A 23,324-nucleotide genomic window follows, 5' to 3' on the forward strand; every position below is an offset into this window, starting at 1 on the left:
AGCTGGACAACTAGTGGAGCCATTAGCAAGGGGCCATGGGACACTACGCGCTTCCGATGCCACATTGTTACCCTTGCTGGATGTGGAAAAAGTCAACCCACATTTTCAGGGGGAGCCTAAAACGTGGAATACGTTGGTGCTTACCCACCATTACAACTGGCACTGCTGGAAGTTTGAAGATACAACGCCCAATCCTAGCCCAGGAGATGAGGAAAAGGTCCCTACACTGTATGGAACCTCTGCCCCGGCATGGATAGCTTCAGATGGAACCTCCCGACATGGCGGAGGCTATGGGTACTATTGCAAGGCTTGTCATGATAAGGAAATATTTCAAGCCTACCTGGATGACAACTCGGCCCAAAAATGTGAATTGTTAGGATTCCTCAAGGTATTGGAGCATTGTCTGACACATCATGACGATACGCTCCCAGTTCCAATTATCGCAATCGACTCGCAGTACATTTACAAGATTCTTACTGGTACAGCCCTTCCCACCAAAAATTTGGATGATTGGCAAGACATCTGGAAAACGTTAACTAAATTTGCATGGCTCCCGTTGGTTAGGCACACTAAATCACACCGTCCGGACACTGACCCAGTGCATGAGGTCATCGATAAACTCTTAGAAGACCCACTTTGGACCGACGTAGTATTACCCATTACCACTAACTCTGGTACTGAAGTAAGTCCGTTCCTTGCGTGGCTTCATGAAAATTGGGGTCACCCGGGATCGCGAGCTTGCCATCAACGTTGGTGCCAAACCATTACGGAGCTGGCCTCGTATGGAGTTCAGCGCGATTGGGAAAAGGTAGCTCAGGCCTGTGAGATATGTGCTAAGGAGAAGTGTCATCAAACCAAACATCAGCTCGGAGCTTTCGACTCTTCGCAGTTCCAGGCAGGAAAAGTTTGGCAGGTAGATCTGCTAGGACCCCTCCCAGGGTCTAAGCCGCCAAATAAAGGATTAGTCGTTGTCGACTTGGGAACAAGACAGTTACAAGTCATTCCCTTACGAAAAAGCAATGCCACTGCTGTTGTTTCTGCTTTAACTGCTGTATTTGCCACCTGGCAACCTCCTCATGAGATTCAGTCTGATGGGGGATCCCCTTTTAACTCTAACGCTCTAGACAAATTCGCTCGTCTTCACAATGTAGCATGGCATCTCCATCTGCCGTACCACCCACAGTCCAATGGCGTTGTAGAAACACATATAGGCCTATACAAAGAACAACTTCGTCTCAGAGGGGGACGGACGTTTAAAAACTGGACTAAATTCAATCATGATGTTCTCATCTCACTGAACACTGCAAAAACATTATGGGATGAAGCTAATGTCAAAAAACCTCTACCTTGGGAACCTAAATTCCAACCAGATGAGTTAGTGTGGGTCTCAATATCGCACCCCCGCCAATCTCATCCACAAGTTCACAAAGGAACAGTTTTACGATCAGGACAGTACCCTAATACCTATTCTGTCCTATTAGAGGAAAAGCCTGATCGTCCCCCTATTATCGTTCATCACAACTGGATGACTTGTTGTTCCGATGTTCACCTAGTATCTTTATAGTAAATTCAATTACGATTCTCTTTTGTTTTGTTTTGTTGTTGTTTTCTTTCTTTACAGGCCTGACCTCAACAAAGCAGTAATCTACAGCCGCTCGATTGTGAGATCTGTTGAGCACCCAACTGCTGTTCCTTCGAGTCAACGTAGCGACGGCTATGGAGTGGGCACCGAGGCAGCGAATGTCCGCCGGGCCAGAACTCGCTCTGGCGCTGCTCCTCTCTCATTTCTGCTGCAGTGTATTAGTTAGACCTGTTGTTGATCCGTACGTAACAGCAGTTTGGGGGAAGAATGTCACATTAAAATGTATGATTGACATGAATGAAACCATAATACAAGTTTCATGGGAAAAAATATATGATAAAAGTGCACAAACTATTGTTGTGCATCATCCCGAATATGGGGTCTCTGTTCAAAGAAAATACCATGGGAGGGTGTTGTCTAGAAGTTCTTCGCCCATTGATGCAACGATTAGTTTGCATAATGTGAGTTTCTATGATAAAGGAAAGTATATATGCAAAGTAACTACATTCCCATTGGGAAATACACAATCGTTAACAATTGTAACTGTACTTGTTGAGCCCACTGTAAATTTTACCAAGGGGCCAAATTCTCTAATAGATGATGGAAAGTGGGCAGTGGCAGCCATTTGTACAGCAGCCACTGGGAAACCCGCAGCAAATATAAGCTGGGAAGGAGACTTTGGTAAAATGGAATATAATTCAATTTCCTTTCCAAATAGAAGGTTAACAGTTATAAGCCAATATAAGATCATTCCCACTAAATTTGCGAGGGGAAGGCGTATAACTTGTATTGTGAAACATCCAGCTTTAAACAAAGAAATAAGATACTCTCACGTACTAGACATCCGATATGCCCCTGAAGTATCAATAACTGGTTATGATGGAAATTGGGTTTTCGGTGGAAAAATTGTTCAGCTTAAGTGCAATGTTAATTCCAATCTGCCACCTATAAAAGTCACCTGGACCAGGCTAGATGAACAGTGGCCTGCGGGTTTAGTATCCGTGAGTGATACGCTATATTTCTGTGGCCCATTAGCCTACGAATACATTGGAACCTATATTTGTAGGGTAACAAATTCCATTGGTCAAAGAAGCGATCAACAAACTATCCATATATTAGATCCTTCTATTATTACTATACAATCATCCACGGTTCCATGGTATTCTTTAACTAATAACATTACAAGTTTGGCATCAGCCTTAACCTTAACAGCAATGCAGGAAGGCAATTGGGGTACCATTATCGGTAGTGTAATGGGTGGAGCTTTCTTTCTAATATTTGTAAGCATTTTAGTTGGGGTTATCTGTTACGAAAGAAGGCGAACGTTCCGTGGCAACTATGTCATTGAGGACCACACTCTGTCGACTGACATAGAGGAAGAGTCTCAAGTAGATGTTTCCCGGTCAGCTGATGATTAATAATTATTGTCATAGGTTCAAGTTGTTATATTTTATAGTTTGTTAGAGACCGGTTTATAAAGTTATTTGTTAATATATATATATATATATATATATATATATATATCTTTGTTACTTAAACATTGCAAAACCAACGAGTCCTTAGACAAACTTTACTTGAGGCACGTTCATGTGTTTAAAATTCCAGCTGTGCCATCGGCAAGGGGGCATGTCATAACCCAATGATTTTAAGTGCCTCGGCATGATAGAATTTTCCCACCACATGAGAGTCTCTGTGCACAGCAAAAGTTTTCTGTTGCAATAGAAAACTCCGGTGCAAGAGAGTTCCCGCCATTCGTATGCAAATTTGTGTCCTATCATTGGCCGATTCTAAATTATTCCTACGTGGCGGCTAGCGACTGGCTTGTTAGCTGTATAAAATTCTGTGCAACTTCCGCCCAAGTCGGAGAACTTTGAGCATGCTGCAGAGTGACTTAAGAGAATTCCTGACTCGTGGCAGAGCGAATCGATAGCCAGATCAACTATCGATTTTTCTCCCTGTCGCCGAACGCTATCCCTTGACTTACTCCTTTTCCTGCATGCCTAGTTCGTTTACGGATTTGCTGGCCCGGGTTTTTGCCAGCTGGAGCAACTCGCGTAATTATTTAAGCGATCGGACCACCTGCGTTGCGGCTACCAGCTGCGTAAGTAAAGCCTTTTTGCAACCAATACGTTTTGTCTGTCTCTCCATTCACCAGCCCGCCCAACGGCCAAGCAATTTGTAGATCACCTCAAGTCGGCTCCGGCCATCTGAGACACCAAACATATGGTTAGTCCAGGATTCGCTTGTGGTTTAGTGGTCTAATCCTTGTCTGTGACACAAAAGATCCTGGTTTAATTCCCAGATGCTTATAAAAAAATACAGCCCTGGAGGCACCAAATGTCTGGACCCAGTCTGGCCTTTGGATTCTGTCTCAGTGGCCTAAAGGAGGGATGGAAAGTCTGGGCATCCTCCACTCTTCCCAAAACTGCCTAGGCATATGCATCAAAGGTTTGGGTGACCTCTCACACATACACCATGATCTGGAGGGATCAATGGTTGCCAAACAGTTGGTCCAGTAAATGATATCACCCAAAAAATCCTTGCCTCTCAAGTAATTCTTGGATCATCACAGCTCCATTGCTCCATCCCTATCATTACAGCTGCCCATTCTCAAACTGCGAGGGAAAAAATATGCTAAAAAAATATATATCCCGTTTCTGTAAGACAGAGGTAAAGGTGTCAAAAGCAACTATGAGTTGGTGAAGTAGTCTGACAATCTCCCAAACAGTTACTGACTACTGGTACTGTACCAGTGCCATGAATGACAAAGGAGAGCTCTAACATAAACAAAGAAGCCAACTTTTATATACTTGATCATCACAAACACTTGTAAAGCAAACAAAAAAGACCCTGATTAGGCTTGAGGTAAAGGGATCTCAGTCAATGAGTTCTACTTGAGAAATTATCCAAATATATTTCATCTGAAGGAAAATATGAGCCTGGCTCCTGAACTACTGTCAAGAAATAGTTCCCCTGAGAGATTTGCTATCTAAGCAGCAGGGATTTGGTCTAACCACTGCCCCTAGTTACTTTTCATAATAATTTGTTATTCTTTACTTATTGTCTTACTTCTAGCTTCTGCCTTATGTTTCCCAAATATATCAGGCTGTAAACAGAAAAAAAAAAAAAACTTAGTTCTGGGTTTAACGGAGAGTAAAGTGTTGTACAACTATAAATTACACAAAATCACTTTAAAAGCTGTTCCATTAAAGGATGCAAAGTATATGCTATATACCAGACATTACACCAACAATTTTAGATTAGATACTTGTATGAATAAAATAGCACATATAAATATGCTAGCAAAGCTAAGGCTAGGAAATGTGCTAATTAGCACAAGGCTAAGGGTTCACTTCATAAGTAGTTGGATGTAAGTAGGAATTTCTTCAGCACACCCACTTCTTTTTGCAACAAATTGTGGTGCTACAAACAACAGTATTTGGAAGTCACATTTTAGGATCCAACAGTACCTGGATATTCACGGTCTGAGTTAACTGGAAGCTTTATCATTTGAACTAAGGAAGGTAGACCTTTGTGCCAGATCACAACACGATCATAAATGTAAGTACAAATACAAGCAGCCAGTAAATTCTCATGTAGTCTGCACTTAACAAAATGCAGGACTTTTTACAGGAGACAGATAGGTCACTAGTCTATTCCACTGTGGTAAGTGTGGGGTAGAATGGCTAAAAAAGTAAAATTCACTAGAAAAAAAAAAAATAAAAATTAAGAGCAATTTATTTATTGTGACTTGCACAACTGGAAGAGAAAATAAGCAGGGCAGATTTGTTCTTTGTTTCATCAAGTCCTGTAGCATTTCCTTCTGAGAAAGAACAGCAAAACCTAATACTGCCTCTAGTCCATTACTATCTATTTAAACAGTATTATTCTTGAAGGAAATTACTTCCTGATTAAAGTGGTGGTCAGCTTTTATCCTGGAGTATGAGATTTCTTAACCTTTATTTGAACATGTCTTACTGGAGGCCTAAATTACATGCAATGCAAGTGTCACTGTGATGCAATTTTTAATTTACAGCAAGGCTGTTCAAATGGGAGTGCATGATTCTGCAAACAGTCTGCAAGGGGTCCACCCACAAGCTGTTAACAAGCAACCTGCAGGCCCTGGCTGCTGCCTGTCCCACTGCTGTATGGTGGGAAAGGATCTGGGGGGTCAGTTTGCCACCTGCGCAGCCCATGCAAAAGAGGGACCACCTGCCACTGCAGTTCACGCAGTAGGGGTCAGAGGGGCTGGACACTGCCACCACCTCAGCCACACAACAGGGAAAGCCAATTGTTGTCACTGAGGCCCTTTGCGGGGTGTGGAGCAGCCATGTGTCACCATCACAGCCCACTCAGCGAGGGGCAAAGGATGCCACAAACCACCAACGGGAGGTGGGGGGGAGGCGGGGCAATGTGCCACCAGTGTTGCTCACAGTGTGCAGCTCATGCTGTGTGTAGCCTGACATTCAGGTCCCATGTTAGGCCTCCGGCCACACCAAAGTCAGACAACTCTGATTTAGAGAATCACATGCTATTTTACTACATGCCCAGAATGAAAGATGCTTATGGAGTGGATGAAATTTTTTTCTTCAACATTAATGTGGTCCCCTGTGTGTTATTTACTGTACATACCTCTAAACCCCACTCTGAAATCAAAATTATTAAATTCTCTTATGAACTTATCTACAGTGTCTGTCAACTATGTACCTAAGTACCTGAGAGCATCACAAACTTTAGTTAACTTATCTTAGAAATCCCTCCATCACTGTTACCATCACCACCACTAGTATTATTATTAACAACAATAATTCTAGTCAAGCACAGACACATTGGGCCCTTTTACATGTGCTCTGGGGGGCCGGGGGAGGGCAGCGGTTTAATTAGAGAGGCACCAAGAGCCACTCTAATTAAAATGCTACCGCATCTCATGTATCAGCGTCTCAGCACTTAAAAATGGCAGTGGGGGGCACTTGAGCTAAAGCATGTTCGACAAGCTTTGGTTCAAGCGCCCCAGACATCATTTTTAAGCATGGGGACACTGGTACATGAGATGCAGGAGGCCGCTGGAGCATGGTAATTGTTACGCTCCAACAGACTCGATTAATCAAGTCTGCTCCACCGTGCTGGAATTCCAGCACATTGAAGCAGCCTCCACGCTTGTGTATAAGTGCCCATTGCTAACAGTATCTGTTAATTTCTGACTCCAACTTAAAAACATGGGGGCATGATTTTTCAGACTTTAGCATGTAACCTAATGATATATGTTCAGATTAGGATGCCCTTATACTACAGCTGTAGTTGTGACTTCTCAGCTCTTTTGCACATCAGAGGACGGAGTTTCAAGCTGGCTACTCAAACAATGTGGAACACATACTGGTCACTTAAAAGAGTTTTGTTTCAGTTATTTGCCCAGTGCCACACAGCAACTTTTTGGCAAAGGCAGGGACAGAATTCACTTTTCTTTTCCAGGGTGATATTTAATAACCTTAACCACAAAACTGTCCTTTTCTTGTAGCTTCCTGCTTCATTTACCACATACTTCCCAACTGCTACAACAAATGGGGGAGGCAACAGACTCCTTTACTACAGAGCCCTGACCCATTTCAAGAGCACAGTCCATCACATATACTAAACAAAGCAGAGGTCTTGCAGAGAAAATCATAAATCTGGCATTTCCTAACTTCTATATGATTTATTTGACAGCCGTAACTGTTTTAGGAAAGGGTTGGGATTGCTTTTTTTTTTGGGGGGGGGGGGAGAATTCCTCATTCTTCAAAAAATCTCAAACACCAGAAAAACAAAAATTTCTTCAAATGAAACCACACAGATATTCCTATTTTGAGATCTTCAGATCCACTGCAAAGTCCTCTACCATCTTATAAGGGAATAAACATCATAGGTGCGAAGCAGTCAAAAAAGCAGGATGGAGACACATATTTTGACATTGTGATTACAGGTCTAGCTGTCTTGTTCTCCCAGCCACTTTGCATCCTCTTCTCTTCTTGTGCTCACTATCCATTATGTATTCACAAGTGCTTGACTATACTGCCCTCCAACTGCTGCCAAATCCCCCCATACCTGCTATCCTACTCCCATTACCCAGCTATTGCCTCCCCTGTCCTTCTCTACTTGCCTCTGTTCCAACTTCTTTATCATAGGACTCCTTGGACCACAGGTCAGTGGCTCCCATGCACCATATTTCCTCTTCCAGGGCTCCTCTGTAACCCAACAATGTGCTGTGGAGCATTCCCCCATGGCCACCACCCAGGAGCTCCCCTGTGGAACTCTTGGGCATGTCATCCAGGGAGGAGTCCCTGGACCAGGGCTTTCCATGCAAGGGGTGGGGTTGGATGGCAGCCTGCCACACCACTCTGGCCCAGGAGGGCAACAGTCTCCCCATGCTGTCTGAGGTGGCATAGCTGGATCCCAAGTGGTCTTTGGTCCTGTGCTTAAACTCCTTATCCTGGTACTGTGACTTTCCCAGTTCTGTATCAGCACGTGCGGCCTCCTTCATTGAGCAGCTGGCCATCTGTAGACTTCGTTCTTGGATCTTCACAGTGCATTTCTGGGACTGAGAGGCGTATTTAAGTGCCGTGATACTGTGGGTACAAGCAATTGCCAATCTGTCCATTCTAATGCCTCATATCGAGGGTCCCCTTTGGTCCTCATGTTGCCTCGTCACCAGCACCATCTACGTATGTGACTCTGGCACTCTGTAGGTGTCTAGGTGACCATCCTGGATCCAGCATCTCGGGCTCCATGACCAGGACTCCCACACAAATGCAGAGCCTGCAGACAATGGAGACACCAAGGGCTGAGGCTACCCTGCCTGTGGGGGTCCTGGGCTGGTCTCCATGGAGACCCTGCCAACCCACCCACTCTGTCCAGTGACCCTGGTGGTGGGCATGGGTTGAATAGGCCTGGGGCCTTGGTGAGACCACAGCTGGAGTACTGCATCCAATTCTGGGTGCCGCACTACAGGAAGGATGTCGAGAAGCTAGAGAGAGAGTCCAAAGGAGGGACACATGCATGATTAGGGGCCTAGAGTTCAGGTCCTATGAGGGGAGGTTGAAAGACTTGGGACTGTTCAGCCTAGAGAAGAGAAGACTCAGAGGGGACTTGGCGGCAGCCTATAAGTACATTAGGGGCGTACATCAGGGCCTGGGGGAGCATCTGTTCACTAAGACCCCCCAGGGGAGGACAAGAAACAAAGGGCACAAACTGATAGAAGATCACTTCAGACTGGATATAAGGAAATACTTCTTTCCAAGTCAAGCACTGAGGATTTGAAACAGGCTCCCCCCAGAGGTTGCACAGTCACCCACCCTGGCAATCTTCAAAAAGCGTCTTAACATCCACCTTGCTGGGGTCATCTGACAGCTCCCCACCTCCCCACTGTGCCAGGAGGTGTAAACAGCCATGACAGAGGGCCAAAGCCAGGTCATCACCCTTTCCCTTCCCTCCCCCACCCCCCCAAATAGCTCACCAAAATGCCATAAGTAGCTCTCCAGTCCAAATAATTGCCTACCCCTGCTCTAATCGCTCCCTTGCTGCCAGGTTAATACATATTAATTGTAACTTCTGAACCTAGCTGTTCTCCTTTACCTTGTTATTCCATCCAAAGCAGAGCAGCTTCAAAAGTAATCTTCCCAGAATACCCAACTTCCTGGGAGGTGGGACAAGGGAGTCCAAGTCCCCTTAGAGGAAGAAATGGAACTTGCATCTCCCAGATCCTTTAGCCATTGAGCTACTGGAGGAAAGGAGGTCAGCAGCACTACCACTACATCTGTCTGTGTTTTGTGAGTTGGACTGACGTAGTCCAGGTCTGTAGACGTACTGCAGATGTAATAACTGATAAGAAAAATATACCTGCATGTTCCAGAATAGTCCAATGGTTCAGGAACTCATCTTACATATGACAGAACAAGCCTCAAAAGACTTGGGATGTAAGTCACGGTCCCATGGCCAAAATGCGTGTCCTAGCAATAGGGTTAATCATTATTTTATGGTGAGGTTCTCTAATAAAGTCATCCCTCTATTTTGAAACTATTTCACTTTATATAAAAAGCCATGGAAACCAGGACTTGAACCTCAAGACTAGAGTCAGTTTCTGCCTTGGTCTCTAGGACTAGGGACAGAAATTATACATAAAATGGTATAAATGATTGGAAATTGGTTCAGTTTTATAACACAGCAGAAGTTCAGTGCACATAAACCTTTTTCAAAATGGCCAAAACTGGTTTAAAATAAACCTGGTTGGATACAGTATCAGATTGAACTAATTTAGGTTAAATCAGTTTATTGAATTTCTGTCCCAGATCCCCTCCAGATTCAAGTTAACTCACAGTCCCCCAGCATCCCAGAATGCTTTGCACTTCCCCCACAACCTCCCCCCCCAGGGTGGGCAGGCTAAGTTGGCCCAAGCTGTCTGCTCCAGCCAAGCATGGAGGTATACTCTAGTGCCCCACAGCTTCTGGCCTGAACCACTGAAGGCATGTGCCTGCATTTCCAAAATCAAAATGAATGTCTGTTTACTTGTTTACCAGTTCAATCTATGCAGCTTAGACTAACCTATGAAGACTGAATCGATTCAGCCTCAGTCTTTTTCACTGTCTGTACTTAGCTGAGATGTCTTCTGTTGGAGAAGTTCCATTTTACATAAATAATTATTCACTGGACCAAGGAGAGTGTTAGAGAGACACTTACATGAGCTGTGGGAAAAAGCAGAATCAAGGGCCTGCTTGAAAACTGTTTCTTGCCTCACTGAATCCAAAGGATCAATATTAGTCTGCCATTTTCTCACTTTGAGCATGTTTCTTAAAACTCTCCGTGCTTCAGTTATTTTAAAAGTAAAATAGGGTAATAATATGTTATCCCCCATAAAGGGCTGCTATAAAATATAATTAAATAATATTTGAAAATGTAACTGCTATATGAGTACAAAGTGGTACTATTATTACTACAGTTTATTACATATAATGGGCAATGAAGCACTTTAATGGAAAATTACGGAAATGTTTGACCAGTACATTTTAAAATAAATGTAGACATTGTAATTCTTTAATAGGAACAAAGAGCAGAATGCTACCCAGGTGAAGAAAGAAGAAATTGTGCCACTGATTTAAAAGATGCAGAAGTAAGAGTCCTGCAATTCCTAGCATCTTTCCTCCAATCTATTAATATGTTCGTGTATTTATATTTTATTCTATTACTCTTCACAGTATTTGTTCCACTTTTTATGGTCCATGGATTTTTATATATTAATAATTTTAATAATAATAATAACAATGATGATAACAACAATAATAATATTCTGCACTTCATCTGAGGGTCTTTCCTTACTTCATTAAAGTGAACTATTATTGTATGCCATTGATTATGGACTTTCATTTATTTATGGGAAAATAGGGCAGGCAATATCAGTGAAATCAATACAAAACTGATATACTGACTATCCATGTCTTTTAATGGCAAATATTCATGTCTAAAAATTAATTATTTATATAAAAGAAGCTGCAATAGAAATAGAAAATTCTACTAGAACACAACCTAGTGGACACTTTTGGAAAAGAAAATTCTTTACTATAGTTACCAACAAAAATGGCAGGCATTATTGTAATAAAAGCAAAAATGTGTATATGCACATACATTTGTATGTATACAATATCTATGTATAAATTGGCGTAGGCATACTGACATTTATATTTTTAAAATATTTTGGAGACCTAACTTAAGATAGATTAAAGAGCTACGATTTTCAAATGGGGGCTGCTCAGTAGTTCTGAAAATGAGACACCATCATGTATCTCAAATCCAGAATCAGTCGGGTTTTTTTTAAACATAAACAACCCAAATTCACATGCAGATACACAGCGTTTACATTGGGTGCAGAGTGTTCAGTCCAGTTCTGTGCTGGAGTACCGAGCTCCTCAGAAGCATCTCCTACTTCTGACTGCAGCTCCTGTCTGGACTGTACATTGCCATATTAAACTGAATGGAGCAGCTACCTCTCCCTTGGATCCTTAATATGGAAAAGCTATTACATTAAAGCAACCTCTGTCAATGGTACACAGAATTCAGATGAAGGACAATTTATTTTACTCACTTTTCCAAGCAGGACACTGCCTCAGGTAGCCCAGTACCAGGAATGCCAGTAGCAATGGTGTTTGTGCTTTAAACTATTATTTTCTTTCATGACCATTCTCAACTTTTTCTTGCTTCTGTAGAAAAATGCAATGATGCCTTCAGGGTACTGTGGCAGGGTACACATTCAGGGTCAGTGTCACAGGGCACTAAATTGCCTGTTCCTAGAAGAGCAGAAACTGCCAGGGGAGAGCTGAAGAGATAGGCAGGAGCCCAGGTGCAGCTTATCAGGGCAACAGGCTAGAGAGCAAATTAGCCTGCACCTGGACCTGTCAGCTGACCAGAAAGGGAAGGGCCCTGGGCCCTTATAAATTCCCAGGCTGGAATTAGGGAGGGCAGTTTGCTGCCAATGGCCAAGGGGGAAGGAACCCTCCTAGAGGGAGCTAGGAGAAGAGGCCTGAGGGTAAGTCTAGCTTCTGGGAATGCCAGGGGCAAAGTTTGATTCTTTTAAATGGGTGGAGCACAATGGAAATCTATGTGTTATGCTATAGCCCAGGGGCTTATGTTTTGTTTGTTTTTGCATAACCACCAGTGGTTTGGGTGAGGCTATTTGGGGAAGGAGGAGGCCTCATTAGGGGCCCACTGCAGCATGGGGACCCCTGCACCAGTGAGGGCATGGCATGAGGGGCACACAGGCACCAGCAAGGGTGCGGCATGAGGGGCATAGAGGCAGGGACAGGGCTGCAGAGAGTCCAGTGACAACCTGAGGCCGCATAGAACCAAGGCTTTGGAGGGACATTGTGCAAATACCATCTGTGAGGCTTGGGGCATAGTAAAGGGGCAGTTTGGAGCCACGCATATAGCCCATAAGGCTAGGGTGTCCCGAAACATCTATTTTGAAACAGTATCCACAAGAGGTCTGGGGGCCCATGGGGTTCAGGGAAGTCCATCAGGACCGTGTCCGACCAGAAGTGAAGGCAGCCTCCCTATATTGCATTTATATCAAGATGTGGTGGGCGAGAAAAGACGGTGCCCATCGGGCTGAACTGGCACAGTCAAGAGGTCTTAGGAGATCACGGCCCTCCTTGGAGACCCTATCCTGTGACAGTCGGATCTCAACCTTAGTCTGTCCACCTGTCTATGGGGCAGTCCATCCAGTCTGCCATGACTTTGCTGGAATAATCAACTAGTGGTAAGTGCAGAAGGCTGCCCACTTTATAGCCTAATGCCAGGGGGCATTATCCATGGCTCTGTACCTTCCCAACACCATGGCTTATGCCTTGCAGATGGCACCCAGATGTTTATTACATCCCAGCTTAGACTATAGTATACTGCCCTACATGGGCCACACACGTACTTCCCCTCACTCTCACTGGGGCCTCTTGCACTCTGCCCCCTCTCAAAGGGCCTCTTGCATTCATGCCCATTGCTGGGCCACTCTCAACCTGCCCTACTCCTCTTTTGAGTGGCTCCTGTAGGCCCTCAGACTTAGCTACTCCCACTCCATGGCCAACCAACGTAGTCTTTTGGGCCTCTCCCATGACCCTCACTTGCACCAGGTTGGGCAATTATCTTAACAAGGGGCCTACTCCACCCCGACCCTTCACCAGGCATCTTCACACAAAACGTACACTCAATCTGCTGCAGGGCTTGCCCATGTGCTGCCCTTCAGACCGTCCCTTCAGCCCTACTCGGAACCACACATGTCTTGAAGCCACTGCTGTGTACCCTACTCTGTGCGGGCCACACCATTGCCCCTTCTTCGGGGCCAACAGGGTCTTACACCTCTGTGGGGCTCAGGTGGCCACAGCCATGCCAGGCCCTCTAGACTACAGTGTTGTGGGGGCTGGGGTTACTGAGGTGCCCCTACCTGCCTTTCACTGCAGAGCTGAACAGCCCTGGTACTTCATGGGGGGCTGTCCCACCATGGAAAGTCCCACCAGGCCTCCCTTCCCCAGTAGTGTGCAGTTTCAGGTCATGCCCAGGACCAGGATTCTCCTGCCATCCCCATAGCTCCTGCCTTTACCATCAAAGAGGTTCCATGTGGCAGCTCAGTCAGGTGATGCTGTTCCCTTGGCTCCAAGCAGCATACTGCTATCTCTACCAGTCTTGCCTTTGTTTAAAAATGGCCACCTTAATCGGGCACCTGCTGACTGCCTGCTCCAGACCTTAAAGTGGCAGGCACCCAGAGGTGAACTGCCACAGCTACAATAATTAATTTGTTTTCAGTGACAGACAATTTGGGGGGAAGGATGAAGTTCTGTTAATCACATACAGATTTTATAAAGAAGAACTGGCAATTCTGAACAATTATTTTTTAAATAAACTTTTTTTTTCATTTTGCCCTCTCCCTATGCAAAGTCTCAATAAATGGATAGTTTTAGGATGTCTATAAAGATTTGGAACAGTGATGATGCATGTGGAGTGCACGCGCACTCCCTGAAAGTGCCAGTGTACCCCCTGACCAGCCACGCTTGCATCTCCTGACTGGCCACTTCTGGAAGTGGCTGCAGCGATCAGCTGTCTCAGAACCTTCCCCCGGTCAGCAAGATCGGCTGCAAGGGAACCCTTCCCGGTCGCTGACTGGTTGCGGGGGGGGGGGGGGGCACGTGACCCCCCCCCCCGAGTAAGGCGGCACCAGTTGCCCATGATTTGAAAGGGAAGGGATACTCCTCCCCAAATCTAAAGCTTAGCATGGGGGTTGTCAATCAGGGGTACATGTATCCCTGGAGGTAATTTGAAAGGTCCCAGGGGGTACACAGGGGCAGGTGAGGACAGAACACTGTCACCCTGTACCGCTGCCTCACAGAAGTAGGGCCAGGGGTGGGGCAAAAGCAGGGCTGCACAGATGCTGTGGTGCCACCATTCTGCCTCTCACCATGCCTCCTGCCCCCTGCTTGGCATCCAGCCACTTGCCACCCATTCCCCCCAGGGGTATACTTACTAAAAAGGGGGCTGCCAGGGGAACACTTGTTGAAAACCCCAGGCTTAGCACAAAGTGGCTATACAGACACTCTATTGTCATTATCACAGTTAAGGAGCTACAGTAGCAGCAGCAGCTGTGGCTTACACTTGTGAATATGAATAATGGTGGATGCATGGTCAACTTTCCCACCCTCCAATATTGTTATGTATTACTATATGAACCTAGGGACTCACATGCTATGCCTTTCCCTGTACATTGTGTTCCCACACTCCTTAGAATTTCAGAGATGATGAATGCAATTCTCAGTTATAAAGATGTCTATGCATATAGTCTAGTCAAAGTCTCATACTTTCCATGAGAAGAAGAATCATGGAGGAAAAGGTAGGGGTGAGGGAAGGGTTTTTCCTTTTCTTTTTTTCAAACTGAAACCCAAAAACAGAAGACCAGATCTGATCAAGTGGTTGCCAGCAGGTGACTATACTGAAGCCAGTGGCAAAACACCCAGAGACTTCAGTGTGGCCAGACCATTTGCACCTATAGTCTTTCTGAGTTAACTTGCCACTAGCTGTCAGTAAAGAGGCAATGGAGGGTCCCCTTGCAGTGGCATCTCAGTGCTTACCAAAAACTGCACTGAAACGGTGTTTATTCCACTGTATTTGTAAGCTTTTCTGTTCCTAGTGAAGTGGCAGGTAAGAGTGGTATTTGGTTCATTCACTGAAGATATGAAAGTGCTGAAAAATCAAGATCCATTTGGGACAGATAACAAGACGGAAACAGCAAGTAACAGAAAGAGATGCATGACAAAGAGGAGGACACTGATGTATTTGAACCAGATATCTGTAAGGTTAGCTGGGCAGGTTTTGAGAATAAGCTTTCCAATTTTCCCTGCTTCTATTCAAGACCAGAATATATGCAAGACCAGCTTCTTTTATAGCACAGCTTCTTAAGATAATGCCACACAGTCAACTTAACACTTAGTAAGTGCAGTTAAAATGCAAGTAGACTCAGGGTGAGAGTGCACGCTACAATCAAACCATGTTAAGAGCACACTTAAAATGTGAAGGATCACACATTAAGACTCATTAACAAGTGCTAAGTACTCTCTAGGCATCTGAAAATTATGCCATTTTGGGTGAGGATTACATTTGAGCCTTGCTACCCAGCTTTACTTAGGTCAATTTATGGCTGTCCAACTGAGATAAAACCACCAATTTCTGGTCCTCTGGTATCCCAGGAGGGAATGCTCCCAGGTGAACTAGCTATCATCCAGAGCTCTATAGGGGAGGAAAGAGAAAAGAGTAAGGGGGGCAGGAGTCCAGGAAGAAGTGGTCATGGCAAAGGGGGATTGGGGCAGAAGTGGAGGGGGGGTCCAAGGTGCCAGCTCTGAGCAGGCAGGGTCTTGCCACTGGCCTCCCTAGCAGGAATTGTTTGGTGTTCCCTGTGTGGGCTGGGGGCGAGCCGGGCCCATCTTTGCACACACGTGCCCAGGCCGCTGGCCACAGCCCGAGGGGCCGGAGGAGACCGTGCGACGGCAAGGCACGCATGGGCTAGAATTAGTCACAGAGGCATAATGGTTGATTTTAAAGATTATTTACTTACACCCAAGATGGTCGCGGTATAGGCTGGACAGTTTCCAGGTGCAGCTCCGCTTAAATCCTCGTTGGAGGACTACGACAAATTCGGTTCTTTGGCCCCGGAGTTGTTAAGGATCCGCGGGTTTGGCAATTTCTTTCCCACAGAGTTGTCAAAGCTCTGTGGGCTCTGTTCAGTTCTCGGGCCCCGGAGTTGTTAAGGCTCTGTGGGTTCGAAAATTGAGTATATAGGAAAGGCATACGTCTAGGATTGCGCTCGGCGATGGGGAGAGGCCAGAGACTGTTTAGACCTCTGTTGCCCGCTTAAGAAATGCGTTGGGTCCGTGAGGATCCGCAGCGCTTAGAGATCTTCACGCTCTTTAAGTGATTTCTCTCCAACTTGGGCGGAAGCCACCCAAGCCTTTTATACGGCTAGCAAGCCAATCGCTAGCCGTTACGTGTGCATATATTAGAGTTGGCCAATAAAGTGGCACGAACTCTCATACAAATGGCGGGAACTCCTTTGCACTGTACATCTCTGAGATGCAAAAGAAATGCACCATGCAAAGAAGCTACAAATTGGCAGGAAATTCCCCATTGCACCGGAGTTCTCTTCCACAGCAGAGAACTCCACCGTGCAAGGAAGCCGCAATTTAGCGGGAACATAATTTAGCGTTGCCGAAGCGCGCACAAACAAACTCACAACTTTGGGTTGTGACATTCCCTATTGGAAAACTGAAAAATCCCTGATAAATAAATCCCAAAGTCACTCTGTAAAATACCCCAAAATCCATGTTCCTCCACAATTAAAATAAAAGAGCACTATAAAGAGAGAAAGAGACAGACAGAGAGAGAAAGAGAGAGACAGTGATCAGTTGGGCAATGGTTTTATTGCTATACCTACAGTGTAAAAGCAGTTTGGAAAACTACCAGTGTTCCTATCATAATACTAAGGTGAACTCTAAATACATATCATGAATACATGAATATATATTTTGCTGCCCCCCCAGAGGGGCTACAGCCCCCCCCCCAGGGGTTACAGCCCCCCATAGGGACTATGCCCCCCCTCTGGGGCTACGGACTCCCTATAGCAGCTATGGCCCCCCACAGGGCTTACAGGACCCCCACAGGAGCTATGGCCTCCCCACAGGGGCTATCCCCCTGCAGGGGCCACATGCTCTGGCCCACCCCCCACTTGGTCCCCCAGTCCCCTGAATTGCTGCCTCACATGGCCCCATCCGCCACTTGCACCCCCAGCCCTCCATGGCTGCCCCCCCAATCCCAGCCTCTGGCACTTAAAAAAAAAAGCCTCTACTCACCAAGCAGCGGATGTGGGCACTCTGCGGCCTTCTGGCAGAGCCCTCCCCCCAAGGCAGCATGAGGCAGCGGGGGGCAGTAGGGCCTGGGCTTGGGCCTGGGCTCTGGCAGCCAGAGTGTCTCTATGGAGGACCCAGCCTCCAGTTGCCTCTGGCTGGGTCTGGGACTGTGCCCTGCCCCACTTTTTTTTTTTTCTGTGGGGTTTTTTGGCCCCTGGATATCCAGGAGTCTAATTTTGCTCTCGCACTGCAAACTTGCAGCCCAGGGAACATTTTGTCATTCCTGCATGTGCTTCTTGTAGCATCTCAAAAGGGTTTGAGATGCTGCAAGAAGCACATGCGGGCTTGTTTGGATGCGCCCATGGTGTTGCAAAGCTGTTCCCTTTCAGGAGAGGGTTATCTACTACCTTATACTAACTTTAGCACACCACTACATTCCAATGGTTTGCAGTTGTTGCAAGTGAACCTGTGACAAGGTCCTAAATATTTCCGCTCTAAACTAGAACAAAGAAATGCAGAGGGAAATGATAGTCAGAAAAAAGATTATCCTATTTTGGGGGGGGTCAGATTAAGCTTCCAGACTTCATACCTCCCCCCCATGAAATGAGCAAGAGTTTTCCTAGAGATTCCAATTGGAATTTGTTTGTTCTTCAGACATCATTATTACTGTTATTCCTTTAATGTAACCATAATGTGAAAACCAAGGGCTGTCAGCCCCAGGAGAGGATACATGCAATGTCATGCATTTCAGATGCCAATTTTTATATCTTTGCTGTGGTTTGGTTTACATAGAGAAACATGTAAATATTTGCACCTTGCCAGTTACAAACATCTGATAGAATGTCTTAGCAATGTATTAATAATAATTTGCAGAAATCAGGATTGATGCTTACAAGAAACTGTTCTTGCAAAACAAATGTGAAGAGCTGTTACACACTTAAAAACCTGGCTAGATAAAAGCATAATAGACTATCTGAGCTAAATATAAGGATCTGAACAATAAAATAATACAAGCTGTAATGCTGAGATGGATTGATTTCAATTTTTTGTTGACAATACATTATTGTCAGTTAAAGGTGAGTTTATGCATAGGCACATTGAGTAGAAACTGGGCTTTTGATCCTGATAACTTTAAATATTAATCAACTATCATAGAAGAAAACTTATTTTGAAGAATGAAGGCAATAAGAGTAGCTCCAGGATTCTTGTACAGGTAATCCTCGACTTACAACGGTTTGAGTTGCAACAAACCGCAGTTACAAAGTTTGTAAATTGACACCTGAGTTTTGAAGTTCTGATATGGGTTTCAACTTTATGACACTGAATGCTGGATACAGGTCTGTCAGTGGAAGGGGAGGGAGAAGGAAAGGGCCATGGGGGGGGTGGAGGGGAGGCAGATCAGGGCCCCTGAGGGAGGGCGAGCTGGAACAGGGTGGGGCAAATGCTGCCCAGTTGGGGCTACGCCGGGGTCTGGAAGCAGGGGCTATGGGTGATGGGAGAAGCCACAGCTTGTCCAGCTGCTCCCTGGGCTGCCTCCGCTGGGGCGAAGCAGGCAGTGCCAGGGCTGCGCCGGACAACCGCGGGAGAAGCTGCAGCTCAAGTCATGGCTCATCTGCCTGCTCCACTGGCTGCCCCCTCTGGGGCAAGACAGGCAGTGCCAGGGCTGTGCCGGACAACCGCAGGAGAAGCCACAACTCATCCAGCTGCTCCCCTGGCTGCCCCCACCAGGATGAGGCAGGCATTTCCAGAGCTGCGTTGGGCAGCCACAGAAGCCACAGTTCATCCAGCTGTTTCTCCAGCTGCTTCCACTGTGGGGAGGCAGGTAGTGCTGGGACTGAGCTGGGCAGCCACAGGAGAAGCCACAGCCTGTCCAGCAGCTCCTGCTGCTTGTCCAGGAGGGCATGTGGGGGTGGGGGAAAGATGTGTGACCCCCCCCCAGATCTGGTCTGGGAGGGAAGGGGTAGACTGCACTCAAGGCAGATCTGGGGGCACATGCCCACCCCCCCCCATGCCTTTCCAGACACGTGGCCAGAGCAGCAGTGTGCCACTCATCTGGCAGCTCCTCTGGTGCTCACTCATTGCTGCTGCTACCAGTACAGCACTATGGTACAGTACTGTACCTGTACTGAATAAGTCCCAGTACTATACTGTACAGTACAGTACAGTATTTTACAATGAGTTCACTGCACTGTCCATGTGCTGTTCTGTTTCCATACTTTTTCCAAACTGCCCATAATAATGGCAGAAAAGTATAAATGTGGTGGAAGTGATGTTTCTTTTTCTAAGAAATGTAGAACAATTACTTTGGAAACAAAAATGGAAATAATTAAGAGGTCTGAAAAAGGTGACACCCCAACTGAAATGGGTAGAGCTTTGGATATCCCCCAAATGACTGCTGTGACCATCCTGAAAGACAAGGCAAGAATTCATGAGCATGTTAAGGACTCGGCTCCTATGCACTCAACTGTGTGATAACTAAGCAGCATGTTGGACTTATTGCTCAGGTTGAGAAACTGTTAACCATTTGACTGGAGGATCAAAATAAATGCCATGCTCCTGTGAGTTTAGGCATCATTCAGGAAAAGGCTAGGAGTCTTTATGACGATAAAGAAACAACAGGGGGAGAGTTCTAATGCTGAGCCTTTTACTGTAAGTAAGGGGTGGTTTATGTGTTTTAAAGCCAGGGCCAATTTGCATAACATCAAGGTCTCAGGTGAAGCTGCCAGTGCTGATGAAGAGGCAGCTCATGCTTTTCCTGAAAGATTGGCTGAAATCATTGTAGAGAATGGATATTGTGCTCAGCAAGTTTTTAATGTTGATGAAACTGGACTCTTTTGGAAAAAATGCGGTCGAGAAACTACATTGCTAAAGAAGAGAAATCCATGCCAGGGTACAAAGCTGCTAAAGATATGCTCACTCTTTTGCTTTGTGCCAATGCTGCAGGTGACTTTAAACTTAAACCTTTACTTGTGTACTGTTTGGAAAACCCCAGAGCTTTGAAGGGACATTCCAAGGAATTTCTCCCAGGGATATGGAAGTCCAATCTTAAGGCATGGGTCAATAAGAACATTTTTGAGGATTTGTTAATCATCATTTTGTGCCAAGTGTCAGAGATTATTGCAGCAAAAACAATCTTGCATTTAAAGCACTGTTAATCCTTGACATGCTCCTGGTCATCCAACCATCCTCGATGACACACATCCTGACATAAATGTGGTGTTTCTGCCCACCAACACCACCTTATTGTTGCAACCTATGGACTAGGGGGTAATTGCATCCTTCAAGGCATACTATCTTAGGCTCACATTTGCCTAGGCCATCAGGGCAATTGAGAAGGAAGCTGGACCGACTCTGAAGGACTTCAGGAAGGGCTTCAACATTTACCATGCAGTTAAGAACATTGGTGAAGCATAGAATCAAGTCAAACAATCAAATTCGAATGGTGTTCGGAGAAAATTGTGTCCTAAGTTTGTGTCCGACTTCCAAGGCTTTACAGACACTGTTGAAGAGATGACCAAAAATGTTGTTGAAATGGGCAAAGAACTCAACTTAAACATTGCACCAGAAGATGTTGATGAGTTGCTGGCATCCCATTCTGAAGAATTAACCAATGAGAACCTCATTGAATTGGAACAGCAAAAAATGGCAGAGGAAGAAGATGCGCCCTCTGTTTGAAGAGACTCCTCCTTGTAAAGTCTTGACAACAAAAGTGTTGGCTGAGGCATTTCAACATTTGGAAGCTGCCATGTCCCTGTTTGAGGAACATGACCCCAACATTGAACTCAGTGCATCAGTGAATAGGAGCATATCCAGCATGTACAGCTGCTACAGAAGCAAAGAAGAGAGCATCTTTTGCTAAGCTATTGCTTGGTTTCCACTTGTTTGGAGAACATCTGTCCAAACTTCCTTGCACACTTTATTTAAGAAAGCAGACAAAACTCCAGGAAAACCTGCAGCCAAGACTCCTGAGAAGACTCCAGCCAAGAGCCCTTCAAAAAGTCCAGCAAAGTCACCTCAAAAAAGTCCTTCTAAATAAATATGATTGCTATTTACAATATAAATAAATGCATATAGACAAGTAATATAGCTACATTCATTTATTTTATATAATTGATTGAGTACTGTACAAAATTCTGTGTTATGTATCAGGCCTTGGTTCAGGAACCAATCCCCCATTTATAACATTGTTCCTATGGGAAAAGTGGTTCCGAGTTATGTTTTGACTTAAGACACGGTTTTCAGGAACCAATTGTGTCATAAGTCTGAGGACTGCCTGCATATTTAAAACAGATCTAATACCATGATAACCTGTCCAGGAATAACATATAACAGTGTATTTTATTTATGAAATACAGTTATAAGATGTTAGGGATAAGTATTTGTTGCAGAATGTCAGAATTTATCAACCTCCCATTTATCTTCATTTACTTTTGCTTTATGCTTTTCCCATTATTTCAGATTATCTCAAAATACTTAAATATAAACACAAGCTGGCTCATTTTTTAGGGCTTCCATTGCCTAACTTTTATGACATAAAGGGGGTTAATTTTCTCATTGATCTCAAGGGAAGTAGGATTAAGTTGATGAAACAAACTGAACATCTTGGCAAAATAAAAGGGCTGGAACTGTTGATTGGAGGAGAGACTTGGCTTGGGATACAAGATAACTCTTGAAATTAGATTTAGTGCCTGTGTCATCACCATCAGGCAAAATGTGTTCGTCTGACATCTACTGATGGTATTCAATAATTATCAGATACTGGGTTGCAATGTTATTAAATAAACCAGGCTGAAAGCAGAGATTATCTTCCAGAAAAAAGCTTCCACTTTAAAGTTTCACAGAGACAAATTCTGTGGTAGTTTTGCAGAATTTGTTGCAGAACTTTTGCAGTACATCCCAAGAGACTAAGAACTACTGAGTTTGGTTCATTGTTAGGAAAAGAGTACAAAACAAAGAAGAAAATTCCCTGCATAGGGATATAATGAGGTTTTAGTAAAATATTTACATATTTATTCCCCATTGTGTATCACACTTGATAAGCGGAAACTGTTTTGGAGCCTACAATGAGCCAGTCCAATCAGAGGAATTTAGCTCACTGTAAAATGACAGGATACCTCTCCTGCCAGAGGCTCTCTACCTCTCTGCAAGTGTTTACTCACTAGTAGTGCTAAGGGCATATTTATAGTGAACTATTTGCCTTGCTGCATTGACATTATGTCTAATGACTAATGTTACCATGCAAATAATAATGTCATTTCTTGTGGCTAACATCTTTCCTACAGAAAAAATGGCTTCCATCTATTGAGAAAATGTACTTTATAGTATGGTACAGTTAAAGTGATGGTGTAGCCATGATTGTAAAGGAATTATGGAAGAGGCAAGGATATTTTGGAGGTGATATCTTCTGTTGGACCAACTGCAAGGTTGGAATTGAGACAAGCTTTCGAATGCAAGACATTCCTCATCAAGTCCTGATGAATGTCTTGCATTCAAAAGCCTGTCTCACTTTATTCAAACCATGCAGTTAGTCCAATAAAAACAACTCCCCTTCTCAAAAGGCTTGCTTCTCTATAGGCTGCTAATTCAGGTGTCAGGCAAGACAGAAAAAAATGCAATGAGAAATTCACCTCTATCTAACTCACAGTTGTTTTCTCTCTCTTTAATGTACGTTTCTCATGCATCGATTACTGGAGCAAATAGGTTGCTAATATATAAAAATGAAAATTGTTGCAATAAATTGACTGTGTTTTTCTTGATCAGGATTATTCTCAGGACAGACATCACTAGCCATTTCATAGTGGCAGTTATTAAAGGAAAGTAGATTTCTTCACATACTTGTCCAGGTA

The 23,324-nt window shown here is 44.7% G+C and overlaps 1 protein-coding gene and 1 long non-coding RNA gene across 2 annotated transcripts in view; both read left to right on the top strand.

Moving 5' to 3' along the window:
- The first annotated feature begins 1,716 nt into the window (after positions 1–1,716).
- Positions 1,717–3,000, top strand: LOC132248289 (nectin-3-like). Its single transcript, XM_059721341.1, has one exon. The coding sequence runs from the start codon at positions 1,717–1,719 to the stop codon at positions 2,998–3,000; it is 1,284 nt and encodes a 427-aa protein (XP_059577324.1).
- Positions 3,001–12,069: 9,069 nt separating this feature from the next.
- LOC132248401 (uncharacterized) overlaps positions 12,070–23,324 on the top strand; it is a 36,419-nt gene continuing 25,164 nt past the window's right edge. The window contains exon 1 of the long non-coding RNA XR_009459583.1: positions 12,070–12,128. This is a non-coding gene — a long non-coding RNA (uncharacterized LOC132248401). The remainder of the gene's footprint in view (positions 12,129–23,324) is intronic.

Source organism: Alligator mississippiensis, chromosome 2, assembly GCF_030867095.1.
Source record: "Alligator mississippiensis isolate rAllMis1 chromosome 2, rAllMis1, whole genome shotgun sequence".
Taxonomy (NCBI): domain Eukaryota; kingdom Metazoa; phylum Chordata; order Crocodylia; family Alligatoridae; genus Alligator; species Alligator mississippiensis.